At 38.6% G+C, this 21,459-nt stretch overlaps 2 protein-coding genes across 2 annotated transcripts in view; both read left to right on the forward strand.

Moving 5' to 3' along the window:
* Window positions 1-4,703, forward strand: part of LOC306768544 (transcription intermediary factor 1-alpha-like) — a gene marked incomplete at both ends in the record, with an annotated part of 11,415 nt that extends 6,712 nt beyond the window's left edge. Inside the window, 5 exons of the mRNA XM_079256943.1 lie at window positions 1,233-1,546; window positions 1,752-1,830; window positions 3,772-3,831; window positions 4,201-4,356; window positions 4,464-4,703. Of these exons, the coding sequence (XP_079113069.1) occupies window positions 1,233-1,546; window positions 1,752-1,830; window positions 3,772-3,831; window positions 4,201-4,356; window positions 4,464-4,703 (849 nt within the window). The remainder of the gene's footprint in view (window positions 1-1,232; window positions 1,547-1,751; window positions 1,831-3,771; window positions 3,832-4,200; window positions 4,357-4,463) is intronic.
* Window positions 4,704-7,319: 2,616 nt separating this feature from the next.
* The window catches only part of fbln1 (fibulin 1), a 40,162-nt gene continuing 26,022 nt past the window's right edge, over window positions 7,320-21,459 (forward strand). The window contains exons 1-14 of the mRNA XM_079247182.1: window positions 7,320-7,438; window positions 12,272-12,380; window positions 14,001-14,130; window positions 16,875-17,034; window positions 17,667-17,726; window positions 17,829-17,915; window positions 18,068-18,205; window positions 18,305-18,442; window positions 19,115-19,258; window positions 19,362-19,487; window positions 19,649-19,774; window positions 20,449-20,568; window positions 20,725-20,856; window positions 20,972-21,095. Of these exons, the coding sequence (XP_079103308.1) occupies window positions 7,384-7,438; window positions 12,272-12,380; window positions 14,001-14,130; window positions 16,875-17,034; window positions 17,667-17,726; window positions 17,829-17,915; window positions 18,068-18,205; window positions 18,305-18,442; window positions 19,115-19,258; window positions 19,362-19,487; window positions 19,649-19,774; window positions 20,449-20,568; window positions 20,725-20,856; window positions 20,972-21,095 (1,649 nt within the window). The 5' untranslated portion in view covers window positions 7,320-7,383. The remainder of the gene's footprint in view (window positions 7,439-12,271; window positions 12,381-14,000; window positions 14,131-16,874; window positions 17,035-17,666; window positions 17,727-17,828; window positions 17,916-18,067; window positions 18,206-18,304; window positions 18,443-19,114; window positions 19,259-19,361; window positions 19,488-19,648; window positions 19,775-20,448; window positions 20,569-20,724; window positions 20,857-20,971; window positions 21,096-21,459) is intronic.

Below are 21,459 nucleotides of genomic sequence, written 5' to 3' on the forward strand. Positions count from 1 at the left end.
TGCTGATAATAGTTTTGTAAGGAGGCAGTAAAGTATCATTCCGGTTGAGTGAATGCTCATTTTGTGTAACAAAATGTCTCAAAGCCAGCAGAAAAATTGAGTGTTGGACCGTGTTCCATTCAGGCAATGAAAAACACAGAGCTAATATAATCAAGACATTGTTAAAAGAGAACAATGTCAGTAATTTATTGAAGATAAGCATAAATGCAGATCTTCTATCTGTGTGTGTATCTGTGTATCTATGTGTGTGTTGGGTGAGCCAGTGTGTGTCAAGGCCAATAGAAATTTGACCTTGGGTTTTTGGGGGCTTAATCTAACTTTAACTGAGAGAAACATGTTGGTTAATGGAGCTGACTAAATTCAGATTTCGTCAATAAGATATTGTGTTTTCTTTTGGTTATTATTTATATATCAAATGCTAAACAACAAAATGAGTAAACTTAATAGCTCTCAGAAAAACTAGTTATGTTGCTTGGACTTATGCAGTTTGTTATTTGTTTTTTTCCAGCCAGCTGGGGTTGGGGTGATCTGCATAGTGACCTTTCTATGTGGAGTTTGTATTTTCCACATATGCACAGATTCTCTCTGAGTACTCCGGCTTCTTCCTATCCACAAGACAACAATGAAATCTATTATAAGAAGATCTCATCGTACCAAACTTTTCCAACCAGAACACAGACTTGATAGGTCTGGTCCACATGGCCCGATAATATAAATATGGCTATTAGGCACCGGTGGATTGACAACAAGAGCAGAGAGATGTTATCATTAAATGTTGTCAACATCAGAGACATGAAGATCTTTATGGAGGTTGAATGGAAATATGCTTGAAGGAAAAGAAAACAAACACAAATATAGTTTAATGGTTGAATGGTCAATATATTTACTGAAGAAAAATGTAAATAGTTTTCAAATGTGAAACTCCTCAGAAAAAATGTTTATTAAAAAAAAACAAAAAAACCCAAACACGTTGGATGTTTATCTCCATGGACTTTATGAGATGTATTTGCACTTTTCCTCTCATCTCAGTAATTGAAATTATGTTGATTTCATTTTGGATGTTTGCCAAGAGGATGAATATTTTTATTTTAAAAGAAAGATCATGATCTCTTGTCACTGTACTGTTTATCAGTCTACAGACAGATCCAGCATCTCTGCATAACACAGAATCATCACAGTGCTTTAGTTTATTCTTTTCGGTCATTTTTTTTAACTCTGCTGTTAAATTTCAGGGATATTCCAGAAAAAAAGCTAGCCTCCCCGACAGCACGGGGGACCAACTCCTGCTCAGTTCTCAGAGCGACGAAAACAAGGTCTCGAGTCCTTTTCAAAGCCCAGATGACAAACCTCAGAGGCCTTCATGGATGGACCAGTGTAAAGCCAGAGGTCTGGAGCAAAAAGAGCAGCAGGTTGAACAAGCCAAAGCTGGGCTGGAAGAAGCTTTGTGTGTCGTGTGTCAGACTGGTGGAGAGTTGCTGCGCTGCCACAAGTGTGCCAACGTTTTTCATCTTACGTGCCATGTTCCAACTCTCCTCAAATCTCCCAGGCAAGCTCTGTCAGGATATATTTATGGCTGGTCTTGGGTGAAACTGCCAGGGCTCATGATTTGTTTTTGTGTTTTTCATGTTTTTACCAGAATAAATGACTTGTCGTACACTGTAGAAAGAGAAATTTGCACATTTTGCACGTGTGATATAAAGTTTGTTTTTGCTTACTGTCTTACTGTCTGTCTTCTTGTTGGGTCTTTTCAGGCGGGAATGGTTTTGCTCATTCTGTCGTGACCCGCTAATGTCTGAGATGGAGAATGACTGCAAAGCTGAAACCCAGACAGTAAAGAAAGAGACATATTTTGAAGGAGGGTTAACCCTGACGGAAAGACGAGTTGGTACCCTTTTATGTTTTATAAAACAGAAAATTTGACAGAAACACTGAAATTGTAAAAACAAGTGTGTGTGTTTGTGTGTTTTTAATACTTCAATATCGTTGAAAATTTTTCTATTTTGCTAAGAAAACACTAATGCCACCTAATCTATTGAGTTCAATTTCCTTATTCTGATTACCACTAAATGGACAGCAAAATTTTCTTGTCTTAAAACAAAAACAAGAAACAGTCTCTTCAAAAATTGACATCAGCGTAATGCAAGCATAGTTTAAAGTTTAACTTATTTAATTTGTTCTTTAATATGAATAAATGATTATCAGTGTTTGAATTGTCCATGTCTACAATTTGTTGCCTGCAACACGCTCGGAAAGAAAAAGTTGGGAGAAGCAGAGTAAAACAGAAAAGTTGGAAAAGCAGGACATTGTTGAACTTTAATTCTGCACGTCTCAGAGCAGCATTGCTTCATAGACTCAGTGTGTGTGTGCTTGACTTATCTGCCTGCAGTTCAGATCTGTTTCCTTCTTTCAAATGAATCACTATGTTACTGGAGAATTAACAAACAGACTGCACACTATGCTGGCTGATGGACTTACTTTTATGTCTTTTAAGTCAAGGTTTAAAGGAATCAGCTAATTACTAACTAACTAGCTAACTACTTTTTAAAACTTATTTCACTGGAAATAGACTCGCTGTATTCTTACCTGTCAGACTTTTTCTTGAGGATTTACTAAAGCGACTTCCACTCACACTGATGTGGCCTTGAGGTGAAAAACATGGGGATTACTGTGTTTTGTTGTCGTAGTTTGTAACTTAAAAGTGTTTTATGAAATGTTAATGTGATGTCTTTATTTGTTGTGTTATGTCATATATGATTTGAGTTCTAGTTTTTTTTTGTACTTTTGATATTTCATTTATTTCTTCCCAAGGCAGTTCAACAACTTTAGAATTATGTCTTTAAAAGCTATGTTAAGCTAAAAGTTAGTTTTCATAAATGTGAATTCCCTTTAACCTGGCTGGATCAACATGGCTACTACCTGCTCTGGGACAGTTTATGGTGAGTTTAGGATTTAAGTTGACTGAAAGTCACCTGATTCTTGCTCTGGTTATTTCCCAGACAACAAAATTAGATTGAACAAACATTTAAATGTTATTAATCATAAAGGACATCTAGCTGTGCTGAACTTGCTTTGTATTGCAAAACCCTGATTGTATATACTGCATAATGTTTTGTAAGACAACACGCATATTGCATTTGTGATGTAGGTTTTTTTTTTTTTTTTTTTTTTTATTAAATAGGTTGTGGTTGCCTTAAGAAAAGTAGTTTTGTTGAGCAGTGTTTCAGTTGTGTTGGACTAATGATTTTTTTTTTTTTGTCATGTTTTGCAATTGAGTGCCACTCAGTCACTAATCCAACTCACTGGCTTGGCTTACTGTCACTTCATCCATAATGGTCATAATTCAAACTTTAAAACAATAAAAGAAAAAAAATACATAGGACAACCAGTTTCCTGAGCAGGAAGCATGTTTTCCAGAACCAAACTGCTCTGGACTTTTCCAACTAGACACTTTGAACATATTTAGCCTTTTAATAATACAGTGGTGTGGATGTTTGATGTAAAAAGATTTTGTGGGTTTTACACATTGTTTAGCAATATAATACTAATTTAGTAAACGTTGAGGAGGCCGAGACAGATTTGTGTACAATGTTTCAACTGCTGCTCTGCAAAAATCAAACAATAGATAATACTCAACATTTGGATAAACAGGTCTAAGAGACTAAACTTAAATGCATTATTTTACTTTACTGTGTCAAATTGAAAATATGTTCAGTATCAGTTATAAGCTGACAGACATTAAGTCAGATGTATTTTTTTCTCGTACCTCTGCAGAAGTGTGAGACGCTGCTGCTTCACCTGTTATGCAGTGAGCTGAGATCCGCATTCCCATCGGTGAGTCTGGAAGCACGACTGACTAGAGTCTAAAGGTTTACGGGATTAACGTCAGACGGAGTTACTGTAATTGTAATTTTAATTACATGTAATATGCAGTATTTGTCTGAAAAGAAACGAATCAGAAACTTCAGTCGTTTATTATAAATATACGAGTTCTTTCTGCTTGCATAAAGAACATAATTGTTCTTCATACTGCCATGTTAGAATTATTTCAAATATATTATAAATCATCACACAATATCTGGTTAAAAGTATATAATCTCTAACAGACATTTCTGACATGACCAAAAGCTGTTGATGACTTCATTTAACATCTGGGCATGAAGATTTATTGTTTTATTATCTGTCCCTTTCTAAATACTGTAGGCATGTGTTAATGACCTGATGACTTCAGAGGCACCGTTGAATCTGTCCCTTGTGAAACAACGTCTGGAGGCTGAGCCGAGACTGTGCTATCAAAGCCCTGCAGAGTTAGTCTCAGACATCAGGCTCATCTTTGGTAAACGTGCAGACGCCACTGAGGTACTGCAGACTGAACTGTTTGCAAAAACACTCATCGGGATAGTTCAGCTCTTAAAGGTTTCTAGTAAATCTCTGCGCTCTTTCCCCTCATCTTCTTTCCATGCCAGGCTGACGCTGAAACTTCCAGAACCCGGTGGAAACTTAAGGAAATGTTTGAGAAGCAGCTGAAGCTCATCTTTCCTGAAGAATCTTTTGCAGAAATTAAACTGGAGCCTCTACCTGCTGACTCGCAGCTCTCTCCTCTTGACGCATGTTCACATCCACAGGAAAAAGGTGTTGCACAGGAGCTCAAGCCATTTAAACATTTAGATTCCTCCTGCCAACATCACATGAACTATAGAGAGTAAAAGTCAAAACATTTACAATAAGCTACATTCAAATCATCAAAAATGTATGAATTATTAAAGCGTATTGCAGCTGAAAGAGGAATGAAACTGGACTCTTTTGTGGTTACTTTTTTTTGGGGGGGGGGGGGGGGGGGGGCAAAATGACATGAAATCAGTTCATGGAGTTTCAGTTATTAATGAAAATTTGAACACTAAAGTGAAAATTATTATTACTCTTCACCACAGAGGTGGCTAAAGTCACTTTATTCTTCAAACTTTCTACATTTGTATTCGGGAAGCAGGTACTTTGAGTCTTACAGAGTAGTATGGCCATGATAGTGACTTTGCAGACTGACACAGATGTGGCAAGACAAGCTGAGCTTCAAAGGAACTAAACTACACCCCCCCCCACACACACACACACAACAAGATTAACACCGTTTGAATGTGACCTTGCGGGCACTCCAATTTCCTCCATCTATTAGCTGGAGGTCAGCTCCTGCTGCTGTTTCTTGTTAAGAATCAAACTTCAATGAGTGGGGGAGGAAGAGGAGGCGGTTTCTGGTAGGCTGGAAGACACGAGAGGTTACCCCCACACATTAATAGTGCGTGAGATGGTTAGCCAAGCCCTGAGCCTGGCAAGCTCATCACAACAGAGGAATGGTCAAAAATATCGGTGGAGACATGCAAAAAGCTTTTAGCTCATTAAAAGGTGTGTTTGATTTCTAAAGCTAATCAAGGCTTTTCCACTGATTATGGAGAAGAGTATACTTTTGTTCAAATTTAAATAAAAAGACATGGGAATGATTTTTTTTTTCCAACAATGACATCCCCTTGTATATTATTAGCATTTAGCAGATGACTGTGTCATTTCCAGTAAGGGAAGAAAAAAAGAAGTTTTTAACATAACTATATGAAAACCGAACTGAGGCAATTTAACCATTCTTCAGTACTGAGTCCCATTGTGTGTACATAGAAATCTGACAACTTCCAACCAAAGATTGTGACACAGTTTTGTTTTGCACATGTGAATAAATGTTCCTGTTACCTTTTGGGGGTAGAGGGTTGGGACTGGCCTGAACAGACCTTTTCCTGCTTGCAAAAGTTGAATTTGGGATTTTTTTTATTGTGGCAATATAGGTACAGTGTGAGTAAAAAGGGAAATAAGAACTCTTAAGTGTGTCAACACTAAGGCAATGATGAAGAGAAATAACAAGATGTGATGTGACCAGCTCCATCATGTTCAAGTTCTTTTATTTAGCTTTCAAACCACCAACAATGAGGGGCAATTTTTCTTAAAGTAGCTTTTTCTAAAACAATTAAATCTTGGACCCAGGCACCTAAATAGTCAGCTGAAATAAAACAACTAAAAAACACAAGATTTACATCCCCTCCAATCACAGTATCAGGTAGTCCCAAATCACTTATACAGTCTATTAAAATGTGGACTTGTAGAGAGACTCTCAACGGAGTATAATAATCAAGAAAAAGCTCCGACTGTGAATTGAAGAGTGAGTGAGGCGTGACATTTTTCAAGTGTAGTTATCCATTTATAACTGTCATATACTTGTGGGTTTTCCTGTGTGCCTGCGGTGCCATCACATCAAGTCCTTGGTGATGTATCTTGACACTGGCTAGACTATTGGTGGAGACATATGGCTTTGATTAGAGGATCATTTAACCTCTTTCTGTCACCATGCCCAGAGTCAGTAGACTGATTGAATTTGCAGGTTGGTAAAAGGTTTATAATGCAGTCTAGCAATTATTTCTGCACGTCTTGCCAGGTCTGGTAGACTGTGAGTGTGTGTGTGTGGATTGTTTATACCAATCCATGATCACTTTGGCTGACTGCATTGTGGTACAGTTGCAGAATCTTTCATTTAGCCTAAAAAGGAAAAAAAAAAGGCTTAACCAGTGGACTGGAAGGACCTGTTGTGCACTTATAGGGAGAACAGCCAGTAGGGAACAGTGACAGACTCCTAGAAAGTTTGATTTCTTGTTCTTTATATAACTGCCTACCTTAACTTATCAGGTTTCAGGGCTTACTGTCTGGACATAGCCACAACACATTTTTAAAATACTCCAAAATCAGCTCCAGATGTTGAGTAATCACTACAATTATTAGTCACAGACTGAAAAACTACGCTGCCATTGATGGGGGAGACAATTTCCATGTGTGCACGCACAACCTACTTTGCAGCACAATGGCTTGAAGGTGTGAGAAAAATTATGTTTAAAATAAAAAATATGGCTTTAGATAAAAAATAATAATAATAAAAAAAAGACAGTACTTTACTACTTATACTTTTTAAAACTTAAATATGAACTTTTACTCCATGACATCACTGTCAATGTGAAGTGATAAATGACTATAAATTCTGTTAGTCTGAAAAGAAATGTTATTTAGGGGAAAATTAAATAGTTTATACAGAAAAAAAAAGAAAAAAAAAAAGAAAAAAACTCCTGATATGCAACAAGTTGGTGTCTGTGGCCGCAGCCCGCCCCTCACGGTGCCATAATTAGACCCTCCAGTCACGCTGCAACTGCGACTCCCTGCTCCATCACATCCACTTCTTTCCCGCAGACTTAGACCGTCCTTTTAAAGGAGCGCTGCCGTTTCTTCACGTATCCCGGAGACAAGCAGAATCGAGGATCCCACACCGTTTTTTGCGCCCCTTCCAGCTGATTGTTCCTCCATTCAATGGCTCTGCGCGTTGTGCTGCTCTGCTCCCTGGTTGGACTTCTCCTTGGTCAAGGTAAGTTACCTTTGTGTGAGAGGCTGTGCACGTGACGACTTCATTGAGACAAGTAAGCCCACACAGAAAAGACAGCAGCAGTGATTAATATTAGGCCTGTTCTGCTTCATCACTTCGTACATTTAAATTTGCTGAAGATATTTACTGTAAGAATCAAACAGATGACAATGAGAGTCGAGGAAATGATGGTTTGGCTGAGGAGGACTAGTTGGGGCATGTGATCAAAGCAGATCTCTAAAGTGGGTGCTTCAAAGTGTTGCAGGTCTGTATGGAAATGAGCCAGTGTTAAATACATCATGATTCACGTGACCTAAATGAAAATAACAGAGATGCTGGTTTAGATTCATTGTGTCTTTATTGATTCATTTTTATAATTTCCTGTTGCTTACAGTTTTAACTGAGTGAGAATGGAGTTAGTTTTATTTTTAAAAAAAAACCAAAAAAACAACTTGGTGCACCTATTAACTCTATTGATTAAATCCAGATACACATTTGTGACAGATAAGAATCCTGTCCAAAACTATAGTGTCCCCCCCACCTTTGTTTATGCCTGGATCACTTTGATCTATGAAGTGGTAAAAGGAGACGTCACACCACATGAAGGGTGTTAAAATGCAGTTCCACAGAAGCTGTGATTGAAGTTAGAGACCTCACTGCCTGTGTTGTTTCTGCTTTCTGCGCCTCAAGTCAAAGGTCAAGTGTCCTGGTATGCTGTGATGTTATGTCAGACCAGTGTCTCACCAAGATAGTGATGGTCTTCACAGACAGGCAGGATTCGCACTTTTAATGCCCGCAGCCGGGCCACTAAGGTGCATGATGGTGCACGTGGTCCTCTGACCACACATGTGACCCTTCATTCTAGACTACCTTGTTTAAAGGGGCGGATGTGTCATGGGCAAAAATGTGTGTACAAGCCGGTTCTGAAAAAGTAAGTGAATCAATTAATCTAATTTTATTTATAAATCACTCTTCATACACGAGTAGCACAAAGTGCTTTATATAATAAAATGCACAAAAAATTTAAATAGTATAAAACAATAAAAAACACACACCTACTCTTTTCTCTGTCTCTTTCTCTCTCACACACACCCAAAGCAACCTCAACCCCATTTTTTAGCATATTTAAAATATAATCTGGCTTTGACACAGCTATGAGGAAATGACATGTTGAGTATCGGTCCACACCAAGACCCAACATGAACACAGAGGCCACCACAGGGATGGCCCAGATCTAAGTCTACCAAAGTCGCCATTTAACAAAAATAAAAGTCATGAGTACATTAAAGAAGAAGATGATCTCTTCTGTTATGACATCTTGCCCAGCCAACTACTCTGTGTGGGCGGGGCCGTCAGGCTTTGTTTACATGAGGCATATGGACCCTGGCGAGCCACGTGCTGCTCTGATAGAACTTCACAGTCATCACAACCAGCACCTTTACCCAAGATGGTATTTTTTGGCAGTTAGTATCTGAGCCAGAGAGCAGCTGTGCCTGGTTTGTTTCCGCTGATAAAACACAAGAAGCAAGCAGCAGTTTAAAGGTAGTCCCTCAGATTTGATTTGATCCGTTTCTGCTGCAGTGTTTGATATGGGTTTATAAACTGTGATAAAAACTTTATGAGAAATTACAAGGATGGGAAAAACTTACACTAATATGCAAAAAAAAAAAAAAAAAAAGTGTTCTGCCTGTTTTGAAGAACATTTTATGTAGATGAGAGGAAATGAAAAGCAAAGATGAAAAGGATGTGACTTACCAGTTGTTCTGTTCTGAGCCCGGAAACAAAAATCCTACACGACTGACGGCTGATTTTCCAGATATGATTAAAATGTTCCAGACAAGAGCTTTTTAGCCGTTTTAGATGTCCACCACAGTTGCTATATTTTCTCTTCATTTCTTTCATCACTATTGGATTATTGCAGTGGACTATGCACCTGTCTTAGCAACAAAGCTTTAGAGCAGTAACAAGTCTTCTGACAAAATCCTCCAAGTTCTCTCATGTGACCCCTGTCTTGATGCAAGTGCACAGCTTCCAGTTTATGTTAGAGTGCAATACAAGATTCTTTTACTGATCTGGAGATCTCTTTATGGACAGGCTCCATCTTATGTCAGCAGGCTTTTGAAGCCATATCTCCCTGGCAGGTCCCTAAGGTCCTGAGACCAGGGCCTGCTGATGGGGCCCCATCTTCATTTGGACTTGAGATGGGTGGACTCTGTCAGTTAACAAACACAGCTTCTCAAATCTATTTATTATTTTTTATTTTTTTATATTGCTGGCTCTCGCGAAGCACTTTGTGATTGCATACCACAAGAGGTGCTAAAACAAATAAAATGTAACTCATTTACTTCTATAGTTTTTCCTCTAACTAGGACAACCATGTCTTTGACTGATTTTCAACCATTAAGGTAACCTGTGCTGCCATCCAATGCTATCAACTTCAACCAGGCAATGTAAACTAGAGCTGTACAGTATATTGAAAATATAACATTGTAGCAATATGAAAATTTGCAATGTCAAGGTGGCAAAACCATTTAGTTTGAAACAAATGGAGTTATTAGGGCTGCAACCTGGAGGAAGTTCTTCTTTTGTTAACAAACTAGCTTGCAAAGATGAAGAATTTGTACGCAGCTGCATTAGTGCACCTGTAATTAGTACCGTATGTTTAAATACTTTGTAACATGCACATGGTCTTTGGAATATTCAACAATGATATTGCATACTGCATGTTTTCATAATGTTCTATGGCCCTTATTTTTTACATTTTTTACTTTTTATGCTGCTTTTCAAAAGATTGCTTTTGATTCGCTTATCTAGTAAATTGAAATCCATCAACTGCAATATTATGTAAGGTGAGTTAAAATGACATTGCAGAGGAAACGTTTGCTTTGCAGCAGAAAGATTTAAAGCCTGCTACTTGATTTTTGCCTATTAACTTTTTTAAACTGTCCATATTGCCACTAATATCTCGTGTTTCTGTGATGGTTTCACTGAAATGTGCTGCTGGCATTTTACCACCACTCAAAGCCAGAGAGGCTCAGGGCTGTCTTGGTAGACCCATGTGAAATCCTGTTAAAAGTGCCATCTCATTTTACCCAAGCTTCTACTTGCTTTATTGGCCAGAGGATGTGCCAGACTTTCTGTGAGTCAGCTAATGTGTTCAGTAATAAATCTTCTGTCCTTACTTCGGTCTCAACTCTCATGTAGCAGCTGTGGTTACAGTGTTGTAATTGCAGGCTTCATTTTCTCCATAACTTTATTTGAACAAGGCATGCCTATAAGTTACGCTGATGAAGTGTCACTTGATGTGTCTTGCCCATTGGTTATTATGGGATGCAGACATGTTTTTATGGGAACCTTTAAACTACTCTGGAAAACAAACTGGTTCTTATCACAAGACTTTTGCAGAGTTTCTACAACATTTATCAGCGAAGAGACAGTTTGTGATGAGGATTCCTGCTTTTTGCCTCACTGTGATTGTTTTGATTTAATGGTTATTATAAAATTCCTCCTGGCCCTCTGGGAGAAAAGAAGCAACTCTGTGAAACTGAGGACTAGTATTCCAGACACTTGTCCTCCCAATGTAATCTGACTTTTAAACTTGCTCACTCCCTCCAGACCTCTCACAGCAGATGCTGTGTCTCAAACAAAGCGATTTGCTCTGTGCATTTCACAACCATTCTTCTCAAAAATGTAGCATTTAGTCACCATCCACAGACGATATGTGTTTTCTTACCCTGGCTCAACAGAATTTATTTCACGGTGAGTTTGTTTTCCAGTCTTTGTTTTTCCCAGGGGACTTTTTATAACTATTTGGCATCCTGATCTTGATTTGTGCCACAGGCAAAGCAGAAAACAAAAAGCTACTTCACGTACTGCAGATCCTACAAACCGGGGACAAGAGAATTTCCTCCATGTGAATGCAACCGCTGATTGTTTACAGAGTCGAGACATTCCACAGTCTCTAATCCACATGAATAAACAGCCAGAGCACCACAGAGCTGGTCGTGCTCCAGTAAAACAAAAGAAAAGAAACTTGTTTTGTGTCTGCAACAACATATTTATCATCCATTATCTTTGGTGAGAAATTCCCGCAGGGTTGTAAAAGATTTTGAAAATCTTCCAAAGAATGCTCAAATGCAGTACGCTGCAGACTCCTGTCTGGGTTAGTTCATGTTTAAAACTCAATCAAAAGAAAACCTCGTGTTTATAAGTTGCTGAATAAAACTAATCATGAACAGCTTGAATAGCAAAATAGTTGTCTTAAGGTGAGTGTGTTAAACATCAGGCAGGTGTGTTTCATACAGATTCAATTCAATTCAATTCAATTCAATTCAGTTCAATTCAATTCAATTCAATTCAATTCAATTCAATTCAATTCAATTCAATTCAGACAAATTCAATTCAATTCAATTCAATTCGTATAGCACGACTTCACAACAATGTCCTCTCAGGGCACTATACAGACACACCAGTGTAATCCAACTGATAAAAATAGCCCAGTTAAGGAAAACCAACAGCTTGTATTGGATCTTGACTTTGATCCAATCCCCCATCCTGAGCATGCATGAGGCGACATCGGGAAGGAAAAATCTACCTTTTAACAGAAAGCAGCCAGCGAATACTGGCTCAGGGAGGGTGGTCGTCTACTTCTACCACCTCAACTCTGGTGCTTCATGTGAGGTCCTTCTGCAGATGTTTTTTTTAAAAAAAAAAAAAAAAAAAAAAAGACTTATTTTGGCATTATATTTCCTCTTTTCCTCTTTTATATTTTTACAAATAAAAAAAAAAAACCCAAAAACATTGTGTTGTTGTTTTGTTTTGTTTTTGCACTCACAGGAGAAGATTACGTCTCAATAGACAACTGTTGCAAAGATGGCCAGAAGCATGGAAATGACAACAAAGACTGTGCATCCATTCCTCTCATTTCTGGATCAACCACATGCAGGTAAGCAGGTGTTCTCTCTGTGATTCATACTTATAGGGTTTAAAAGGGGCTGCTTCTAAGGTTCACCCAGGGATTTTCCACATTTGCTAGTCATTAAAGCATACACTTTTTGTCATGGTCTGCCACTTTCTATTAGCTGTACAGAAGCTCTGGCTGTATTGTCCCCAGGGGAGGCTTGCACCATGCATGAGGGGGAAATGTCCGTAGACCCTTATTATGAGATTACTTTACCTTACTCCCATAAATCTCTGGACACATTATTCACTACATGTGAGAGCAGGAAACACTAATAGTGATGGGATAATGACAGGTCTGTTGGTAACCCTAGTAGGTGTTCTGCCACAGGTTCAGGACCCCTAAGCCAGAGAGCTCAGCTGCTGCGAACACTGATGGCTAACACATTTGCCATAGCCACCACCAGTAATCCCAAATTTGTCTAAATTACAGTGTGAGGGGAAGAGAGGGAGAAGGCAGGGATTTGTGGGGGAGCGGGTTGTATTTGAAGGGAGGGGAGGACATATGTGTAATTGGGGGGGGGGGTTGTTACCAAACTCAGGAAATACCTTAGAGGTGAAACGCAGCATAGAGAGAGGATGGAGAGAGGCAAAAACAGGAAATATGGATGTCTGCTTCACACACCAAAAATATGGGAGAAAACGAGGGGAGAGTCGAGACAGAGCAGCGTAGCCTTAAAAGGTTCTGCAGAGGAGGTGTGCGCGTTGACGTGAATTTGAGATGTGCTGCGGTTTATGTGGAAAGAGATTTCTGGTAAGAGTTGACAAAGAGGTTTGTTGGAAAGGAGAAAGGAGAGGCTGGGGAGGGGGGTATGCTTTCTGTCCTGTAAAACTACTGTTAAGAGATGGATACAGACCAGGCAGAGAGAGTCACCTTCTCTTAACTGACTGGATGGCTCTGAAAGAAAAGTCTGGACAAAAGCAGTAAAATCTGATCCGAACATTAAGCAATTTATATTTTGGTAGGGTTTAACTTTGGCATTGCTTTTGACAGTCAAAAGACCATTAAAATATTTTGCTGTAATTTAGGTCTGGTGCAATACTTCATGTATCGACAAGCAGCTCTATTTCTGCTTGTAGCCATGTTTTGCAGAGTTATGACATGTCATTACTTATTTGTGAGGAAATACCTGAATAAGTCGTCTTTGCTGATGCTTGCTGACTGCAAACATACTGCATTTTCTGGCAACTGCTAGTCACCCAAACAGCGGCTGACTGTTCTCTGACTGTTGGTCTTTCAGGACATAACATGCTTATGATAAAGGGGGGATTAAGTGACTGTAGGAAGACATGAGAGAGGTTTCTGTTTAGTTTGACACTCGAATATGGTTCTAACTAGTTTCTTAAATGACAGAATAAAAATGTAACGTGCTTTTAAAGCAAGTATTAGCTGGTGTTATCCTCTAAACTAATTCAAGGTTTTTTCAGCACACTAATCTTCACAATTTTGATATGACATGATGTATGACATCCCCAACAGCCTCACCCTGGGCTGATTTTAATTGGCTACACTTAAAGGCAAAAGCGGCTTTGCCTCAAGGTGTTATGGAGACAGCTGAGAGCAAATGCACTGATAGTATTCTGTGTTTATTTGTCTTGCATACAGGATAGTGCAGGAGCAGTGCTGCACAACAGTGCTGGAAGATAATATGTGCACCGCTGGTATCAACACAGCAAAAGACCAAGGAGTCTGTGATTCTTTGTTCACCAGCACCTGTGAGACCAGAACTACCAAGGTGGGTTGATGCTGCTACGTCAGCCAGTTTGGAACAGAGAAATTAATCTGGGCGATGGTCTACATCTTCATGTGTTTTTGGCTCTGAGCTGTGTGCAAGATGAGGCATGCCACTCCAGGGAGGAATGGAGCTTGTTGCTGTCAGATGGATTATAAATTCAGTGCTGCCTCTCAAATCTTCCACAGGCTCGCAGCCAACCACTTTTCAGCCGCTCAACATTTTCATTTCCTCTCAGCCAAAACTCTTGTGCCCATTTTGTTTCCACAACATTTTACTCATCAACACATCATGAAGATGAATGCTTTAAAACTGGGAAATACAAGTTGGTGCACTCTCATTTCTGGATAAATGTCAGCAGGAAAACTTGTCTTTACTTGGTCTAATGTGAAGAGATTGTTCATATTTCAATGCGACTTGGGTAAAATGAATAAAATCAGAGGTGATATGGATGAAAAGGAAAGATTTACTCATGTAAAATTGATGATACCGAAGTCGGGATTGTGTGTGCAGTTTTGCACTATTACAGAACATCTTCTACGTGACACTAAGAATTTCAAATGAGTTCCCTCCCTAAACTCTATGATGTAAGAGAAACTCCCCTGAAGATGATAGATGGTTTTCTGAAATATAAGGACAGAACAACCAGATCTCTCAGGAAAACTGATCATGACCAAAAGACTTTAGAGTTCAAAAGTTAAAGAAGAGCTTTTAACACAGGTAGGATGGAATACTGATTAGAATTTTTTTCCATTAGTTTAAAATTTAATTTAATTTAATTTAATTTAATTTAATTTAATTTAATTTAATTGTGTGGCAGTCCCTGTTACCCTTAATTGGACTAAGCGGTTAAAAAAATTAATATATTAATCCACTTGTGAGAGTCAGATTTCTTTGCTGTATATCATGTTTTCTCTCCAAACTCGTCATGATGCAAACCTAGAAACATACAAAACCCTTGTTTAAATAGGGGGTCTCAAAAAATATTTGCACCTGCTGGCCATTCACGCAAAGATTCTTAGAGAAAAACCCACAAACTGTGGTTTCACACCCATGCGCAAAATTCTGGATTGCACACACAAATTACCACTCGCAAATTAGGATCTTTGTGGATCTGGTCCAAAGTTTGATAAAGTTCCATCCCTGTCAGCTACTTGCATGCAGATGGTGCTTTCATTGTAATCCATCAGTAATAATCCAGTTTATCAGTCCAGATGCAACAGTCATGATCTATTTTACCTTTCTTTTGATTTAACATGACTGTATCTGTGAATCTGTTAAATAACCATGACCTTTTCTCCCTCTATCATCTGACTGCAACTGCTTCCTCTTAATACCACTCCTGATTTATTTAGCTTAGCATTTAAACAGCTGATTGTGTAATTAAAATGGATTAAACAGTGTTTTTCATCATAGACATGGACAAGAGACTTACCTTTGTTGTTAGTAATAAAACTGTGGCTTTCTTCTTTTAAAGACTGTCATTGGTGCACAGCAATCTGTCTGAAGATGCAAATACTCATTTGGGCAAACCATTTTGGGACTCATTTTCAAACCATCACTCTTCCATCACTGCTTTAAAGATTTTATTAAGTTTTCTTCGCACAGCAGCTTACAAATTGCAAACTTCTTCACTAGCCTGCTTTATTCTTGCATAGTACTGATTACAAGACACATATCTGAAAACAGGCTGATAAGAAAAAAATGGTCTCTTGATCAGAAAATGTGTTCGCTGTGTAAAAAAATTGGTGTTTTTCTCAAACATAAGGACCTTTTATGTACAGTTTTTCCAGGACTTGTGTTTAGTATTAACAAACATTACACACCATAGGATGTGTAGCATGTAAAACCTTAGCTAATTTGTGTGGGCTGTCTCCAGGAGACTTTTGGATGATGATTTACTGACTACTGACAGCCTGTGGACATTTATGATGATAAAAAAATTAATACTGCAGTGAAAGTGAATCTGTAACTTAAACCATAAATCTGTAGTCACTTTGAAGAAAAGAAAGCTGATTTGTTTCATATGATTTTTCTGAATAGTTCATAGAAAATTAGGTCTGTTTTATCTGCTTTTTTTAAACAGGCAACTACAAGTAAACAATATTTGAGCCACCAACCAATTACCTTTATCTAGCATTTTGAAAAGCTTTGTATTTGTGAACTCATTTCTGTGGATTTTAACAATGAGGTTTACACAACCATGGGAGTTTTCTCTTTGCCTGAAGCTCTAAAAAAATGTTTTTTTTTAGGACACAGTTAGCCTAAATATAAACAATTACACATAGCAGCAGTAAACCACCACTGTTACACAACTATCAGAGTGCCACTCTTTGGCTTGTTTTCAGTTTTGCAGTCTTTGCAATCACTTCATACTACACCACACAATGGCAGATTTCAGGTACAAGCCATTGTTGTATTGACCATCCCCCAACTCTCTGCACCTTTCTGCTTCCCCTCTGACTGTCACGATGATTGATTGAGCACACATCAGCCAGAGGGGGTGATGTCATCTCATCACTGTCTGCATGTTTTTCTGACTGACTTCCTGTCCTAGATATCTGTCCTCCTCAATCCATTCATGTCCTCACAGTTCGTTGTGAGCTCTGCTGCATTTCTGTCTGAATCATTTTAAGGCCTTCAGCCTCAAATCTTTTTTTGTTGTTTTATCCTCTATGCAAATTTTTGGATATTCTTTTCAGTACATATGTTTTATAATATGTAACTCTGTGCTCTGTTTTGTGTAGATGTGCTGTGACTGTTGTCTCCTGGGGAAAGCAGCACATGAGCTGGGTATACCTTGTGACCACAACCTGTCTGTGGGCTACCAGTGCAGTCTGGTGTCACGAGCCTGCTGTGTGGATGGAGCTTCAGACAATCAGACTTCAAAAGTACCACAGAATGAATGTGGGTAAAATAATTTATATACAAAGAAGACATAAAGCTGTTGAAAAAAATGACACAAGAGAATAACAGTGAAGAAATCCAAATGGCACAGAGCTTAAAAGTATGCATTTACTGCCCCCTGGTGGAGGAATGTGGGTCTCATAAATAGTGAATAGTTCAACTTCTGCTGCATTTATAAAGGAACAGTTGAAACAGTGAATGTTCAAGGTGGAAGACTTATCATATTGCAAACTGGATTATAGCATTATCCTGCTACTTAAAAATATTGACTTTAGTCAGTGTATTGTAAAATATAGCTGAAAGGAGCACATTATTAGTGGTCAAAATAGTAATTGTAGCATTATGAATAGAAAACATTTCAATTAATTGAGACTTTTCTGATCTTCGAAAGGCATATACAAAAAACAACACAAGCTGGTGCACTTCCATTAGTTAAAACTAATGACTTTTGGGATCAAAAGCAATCAATCATTCATTACAAATAACTAAAAAGACTTTTTTCAGCTCACAATTTTAAAAACATAAGACACAAACATAACAATTTCTAAGATATAAGCCTGTGCCGTAATATTTGTGAGTATTAATCAATTTGTCTGTTTGAAAATAATCGTTATGCACTCTTTTTCTCATAGTGTTAAAGGATGTCGTCAATACAAATGGAGATAATTCAGTTCTGAGAGATCAATGCAGTGGTAAAGAGTGGCAGTCAGACCATTATGGAATCTTACAAAAAACAGTTTTTAACAATTAAAATGCCAATGATTAATTATTAACATGTTTTTGTTGCTTCCCAGGTAAGTGTGCCCATCAGTGTGTGGGGAATGACACTTGTGTGTGTTTCAAAGGCTATAAACTCAGACCAGATGGAAAGAGCTGCGAGGGTAAATGGACATATTCATGTTCATAATGAAGTTTTAAGACTGTGCACACATAATGTTTATTGGACAAAGAGAAGATAGAATATATGCTGGTAGTGAGATCTAAAGGACCTGTTTATTTGTGGAGGTATGATTTTGTATTTTTACTCTGTCAGATATAAATGAGTGTTTGCTGGGTGCCAGCAACTGTCGGGGGGGAGAGCGCTGCATCAACACAGAGGGCTCCTTCCGCTGCCAGAGAGAGATCAGCTGTGGAACCGGTTATGAACTCACCGACAGCAACAACTGTAAAGGTCAGTTACCTGGTCCTGTCTTCTTTTATTGAGGGACTGTGAACCTGGGTGTATTTTTAGATGTTCATAAGGAGGCATTTCTGCTGTGACTCCATCCAGATATTGACGAGTGTGAAACCGGTATCCACAACTGTGGCCCCCAGTTTGAGTGTCAAAACACCCAGGGGTCATTTCGCTGTGTCCCAAAGGTTAAATGTGGAGAAGGCTTTATCCAGGATGCCCTTGGAAACTGCATTGGTAAGAGCATTACCTGCACTGTACAGTTATGCTTTGCCACAACATTCAGAGTAGCATCCAAATCTTGATGGCATAAAAATATATTTCAGGTGTTTACCGTGGCTATATTTTGATGTTCTGGAAGTAGCTTATAAACTGGAAAAATATGCAATGTCTGTTCTATAGATGTAGATAGATATAGATGTAGATAGATATTTATTTAGCTAGATGTATAGATATGTATGGGTCAAGCTTTAATCAGTTAATTATTGTGCATTATTTAAATTATATGAACCCCCATTTGGCATTTTTCTGCTTTTTCTAGAACTGGCTTCAGATCAGCTATGCTAAAACCATATTTATACCATATGGTGTAAATAACAGCCCCACTTTTCTTGTAGCAGTACTAGTAGACTCAAAATCATGTCAACATATATAAATAACAGCCTAATGTTATGTAGGAATTAGAAAAGGGGTGGGACGATGATTACATTATAATTTTAATAGCTGTTCTTTTCAAGGAGTCTGGATAAACAATGTTTGTCAAACCATTGTTTGTAAACATATATGGATCTATTTATATATATATATCTATGACAACAAACACACAACTATGTATTGGTGTCCATATTGTGCATTGTTTAATTCCACACTGTATGAAGATAACTGGAGCATCTGTGTCTGTATTTTCAGATATTAATGAATGTGTTGCCCAGACAAGTCCATGTCACAGAGGGCAGATCTGCATGAACACAGTGGGCTCCTTCACTTGTCAGAGAAACTCTGTAAACTGTGGTCGAGGATACCATCTTAATGAAGAGGGAACGCGCTGCGTTGGCAAGGCTGAAAAATAATTAGAATTTCTAAGCTACTTGGATCTTCTTAGTTAACCGAAGGTGGATGTCATTTTGTTCTCAGTTGTGTGGATCTTTTTTCTCAGATATTGATGAGTGTAAAGGTCCTGAAGAAGTCTGTTCAGGCCATGGCTGTGTCAACCAGCTGGGGACTTACCGCTGTGAGTGCCAACAGGGCTACAACTTCAACAGTATAACTCGGCTTTGTGAGGGTAAGCAGTGGGCAAATGTCATTTGAAGTTTTTTTAAAAATTTTTTTTTTATGTAGCTTCATGCAAGTGGATCCGCAACATCTCAATAAAATAGTTTGACTAAAACCTGAAGTCAAACTTTTAGTTCCTCCTGCTATGTATTTTTCTACCTTTCCTTTTAGATATTAATGAATGCAGGCACTATCCTGGCCGCCTGTGTGCTCATAAGTGTGAGAACACCCTGGGATCCTACATGTGCAGCTGCACCACAGGCTTCAAGCTAGCCAGTGATGGCAGGAACTGTGACGGTGAGGCAAATAAAAACCTTAGATGAAAAACAGTATGACATATGCCAGTGTGTCAATAATGTACACCCCTACTGCTTAAATATGATTTTAGAATAGTAAGTTAATAGCAAGTAGCAGCCAGGTGCTGCCAGTCACATTTACTTGACCTCTAAATGCCAACGTTTTGGCAGTTTAATGGTCTGGAGCATTTGGGTATGTTAACACTGTGCTAAAGAGGAAATGGTTGCAAAAAGCCTTCTCTGAACAAAGTGACATGGCTTTAGTTTGCAAAGTTGATGATCTGAATTGAGTAGAATCTAATGCCGGCCCTGTGATGGACTGGCGAGCTGTCCAGGGTGTACCCCGCCATTCGCTCAAACACTGCTGGGATAGGCTCCAGCTTCCCTGCAACACTTAATCGGAATAAGTGGTTAAGATAATGACTAAATGAATAATCTAATGCCCCATCTTCAATGTACTGCAGTAATATCTTTAAAAAGACTAAAACAAAATAGCTCTGTGAGAGACTGATAATCTGATAAAGAAAGCACTTACTTCGACCTGTTGCTTCAAAGGGTGGGTTTACAAGTTTTTGAATCACTGCATGTACTTTTCACAAAGGAGTAAATACTCTAACTTGTAATTATTGAGAAAGGAAGGATAAACTGGGGAATAATTGTATTTTCTTATTGTAGATTTGAATGAATGTGAGAACAACCCTTGTAGTCAAGAGTGTGCCAACGTGTATGGCTCCTACCAGTGCTACTGTCGCCGTGGCTACCAGCTCAGTGATATTGATGGCGTGACTTGTGAAGGTAAAACACAACCACCGTCTCAAACATACAAGTGTGTCAAAAAACAAAAAAGTACTCTCCAAAACTGGAAGCAAATAAGCTTAAATGTGTGCTATGGATGAGTAAAACAAACAAGATGTTTATTGAATGAAATTTGCTCTGTTTTTATTGCTCCAGATATAGATGAATGTGCACTGCCAACTGGAGGTCATATTTGCTCTTATCGCTGTCACAACACCCCTGGCAGCTTCCACTGCTCCTGTCCTGTCAAGGGCTACACCTTAGCAGCGAATGGACGCAGCTGCCAGGGTAGGCAGTACTTCCTGTGACATCACACGTGCTTTTTAAATTATCTTAAACTTTTGCACTAGTTCTGCTTGGGAATGTTTTAAAAAACGCTTCTTTCCCCTTCCACATGTTTCAGATATTGATGAATGTGTGACGGGCACACATACCTGCACAGAGGATCAGAGCTGCTTTAATATACAAGGACAATTCAGATGCCTGTCTTTCGATTGTCCGAGGAACTACAGACGTGTCGGAGAGATGTGAGTGTATTGCACCCAATGGAAAATGTTTGCTTCATGTTCAGATACAGCTTTCAAGGTTAGGACAATTCAAGGCAATATGGCTGTTGATTGACACATGCAACTTTACAAAGACTCCATGCATATGAAACACACAGAGGAGGAGCTATGTTCCTCCACAGGTTCAGTAGTGTCAGCCTTTTTTTAAATCAGTCCTTGTTAATATGTTTAAATCGATGTCCTGCATGTTTTGTATGCTATAAAACCTCAGACGTGATTTGGCTGTAGCATGAACTCCTGTTTTATGAAGTTGAACTGCACATGGATATTTTCAGATCCAGATCAGACTGTATTTCTACCTTCGTCTGGAGGTTGTAGTCATAGA

Source organism: Telmatherina bonti, assembly GCF_933228915.1.
Source record: "Telmatherina bonti genome assembly, chromosome: 2".
In the NCBI taxonomy this organism is placed as follows: Eukaryota; Metazoa; Chordata; class Actinopteri; order Atheriniformes; family Telmatherinidae; genus Telmatherina; species Telmatherina bonti.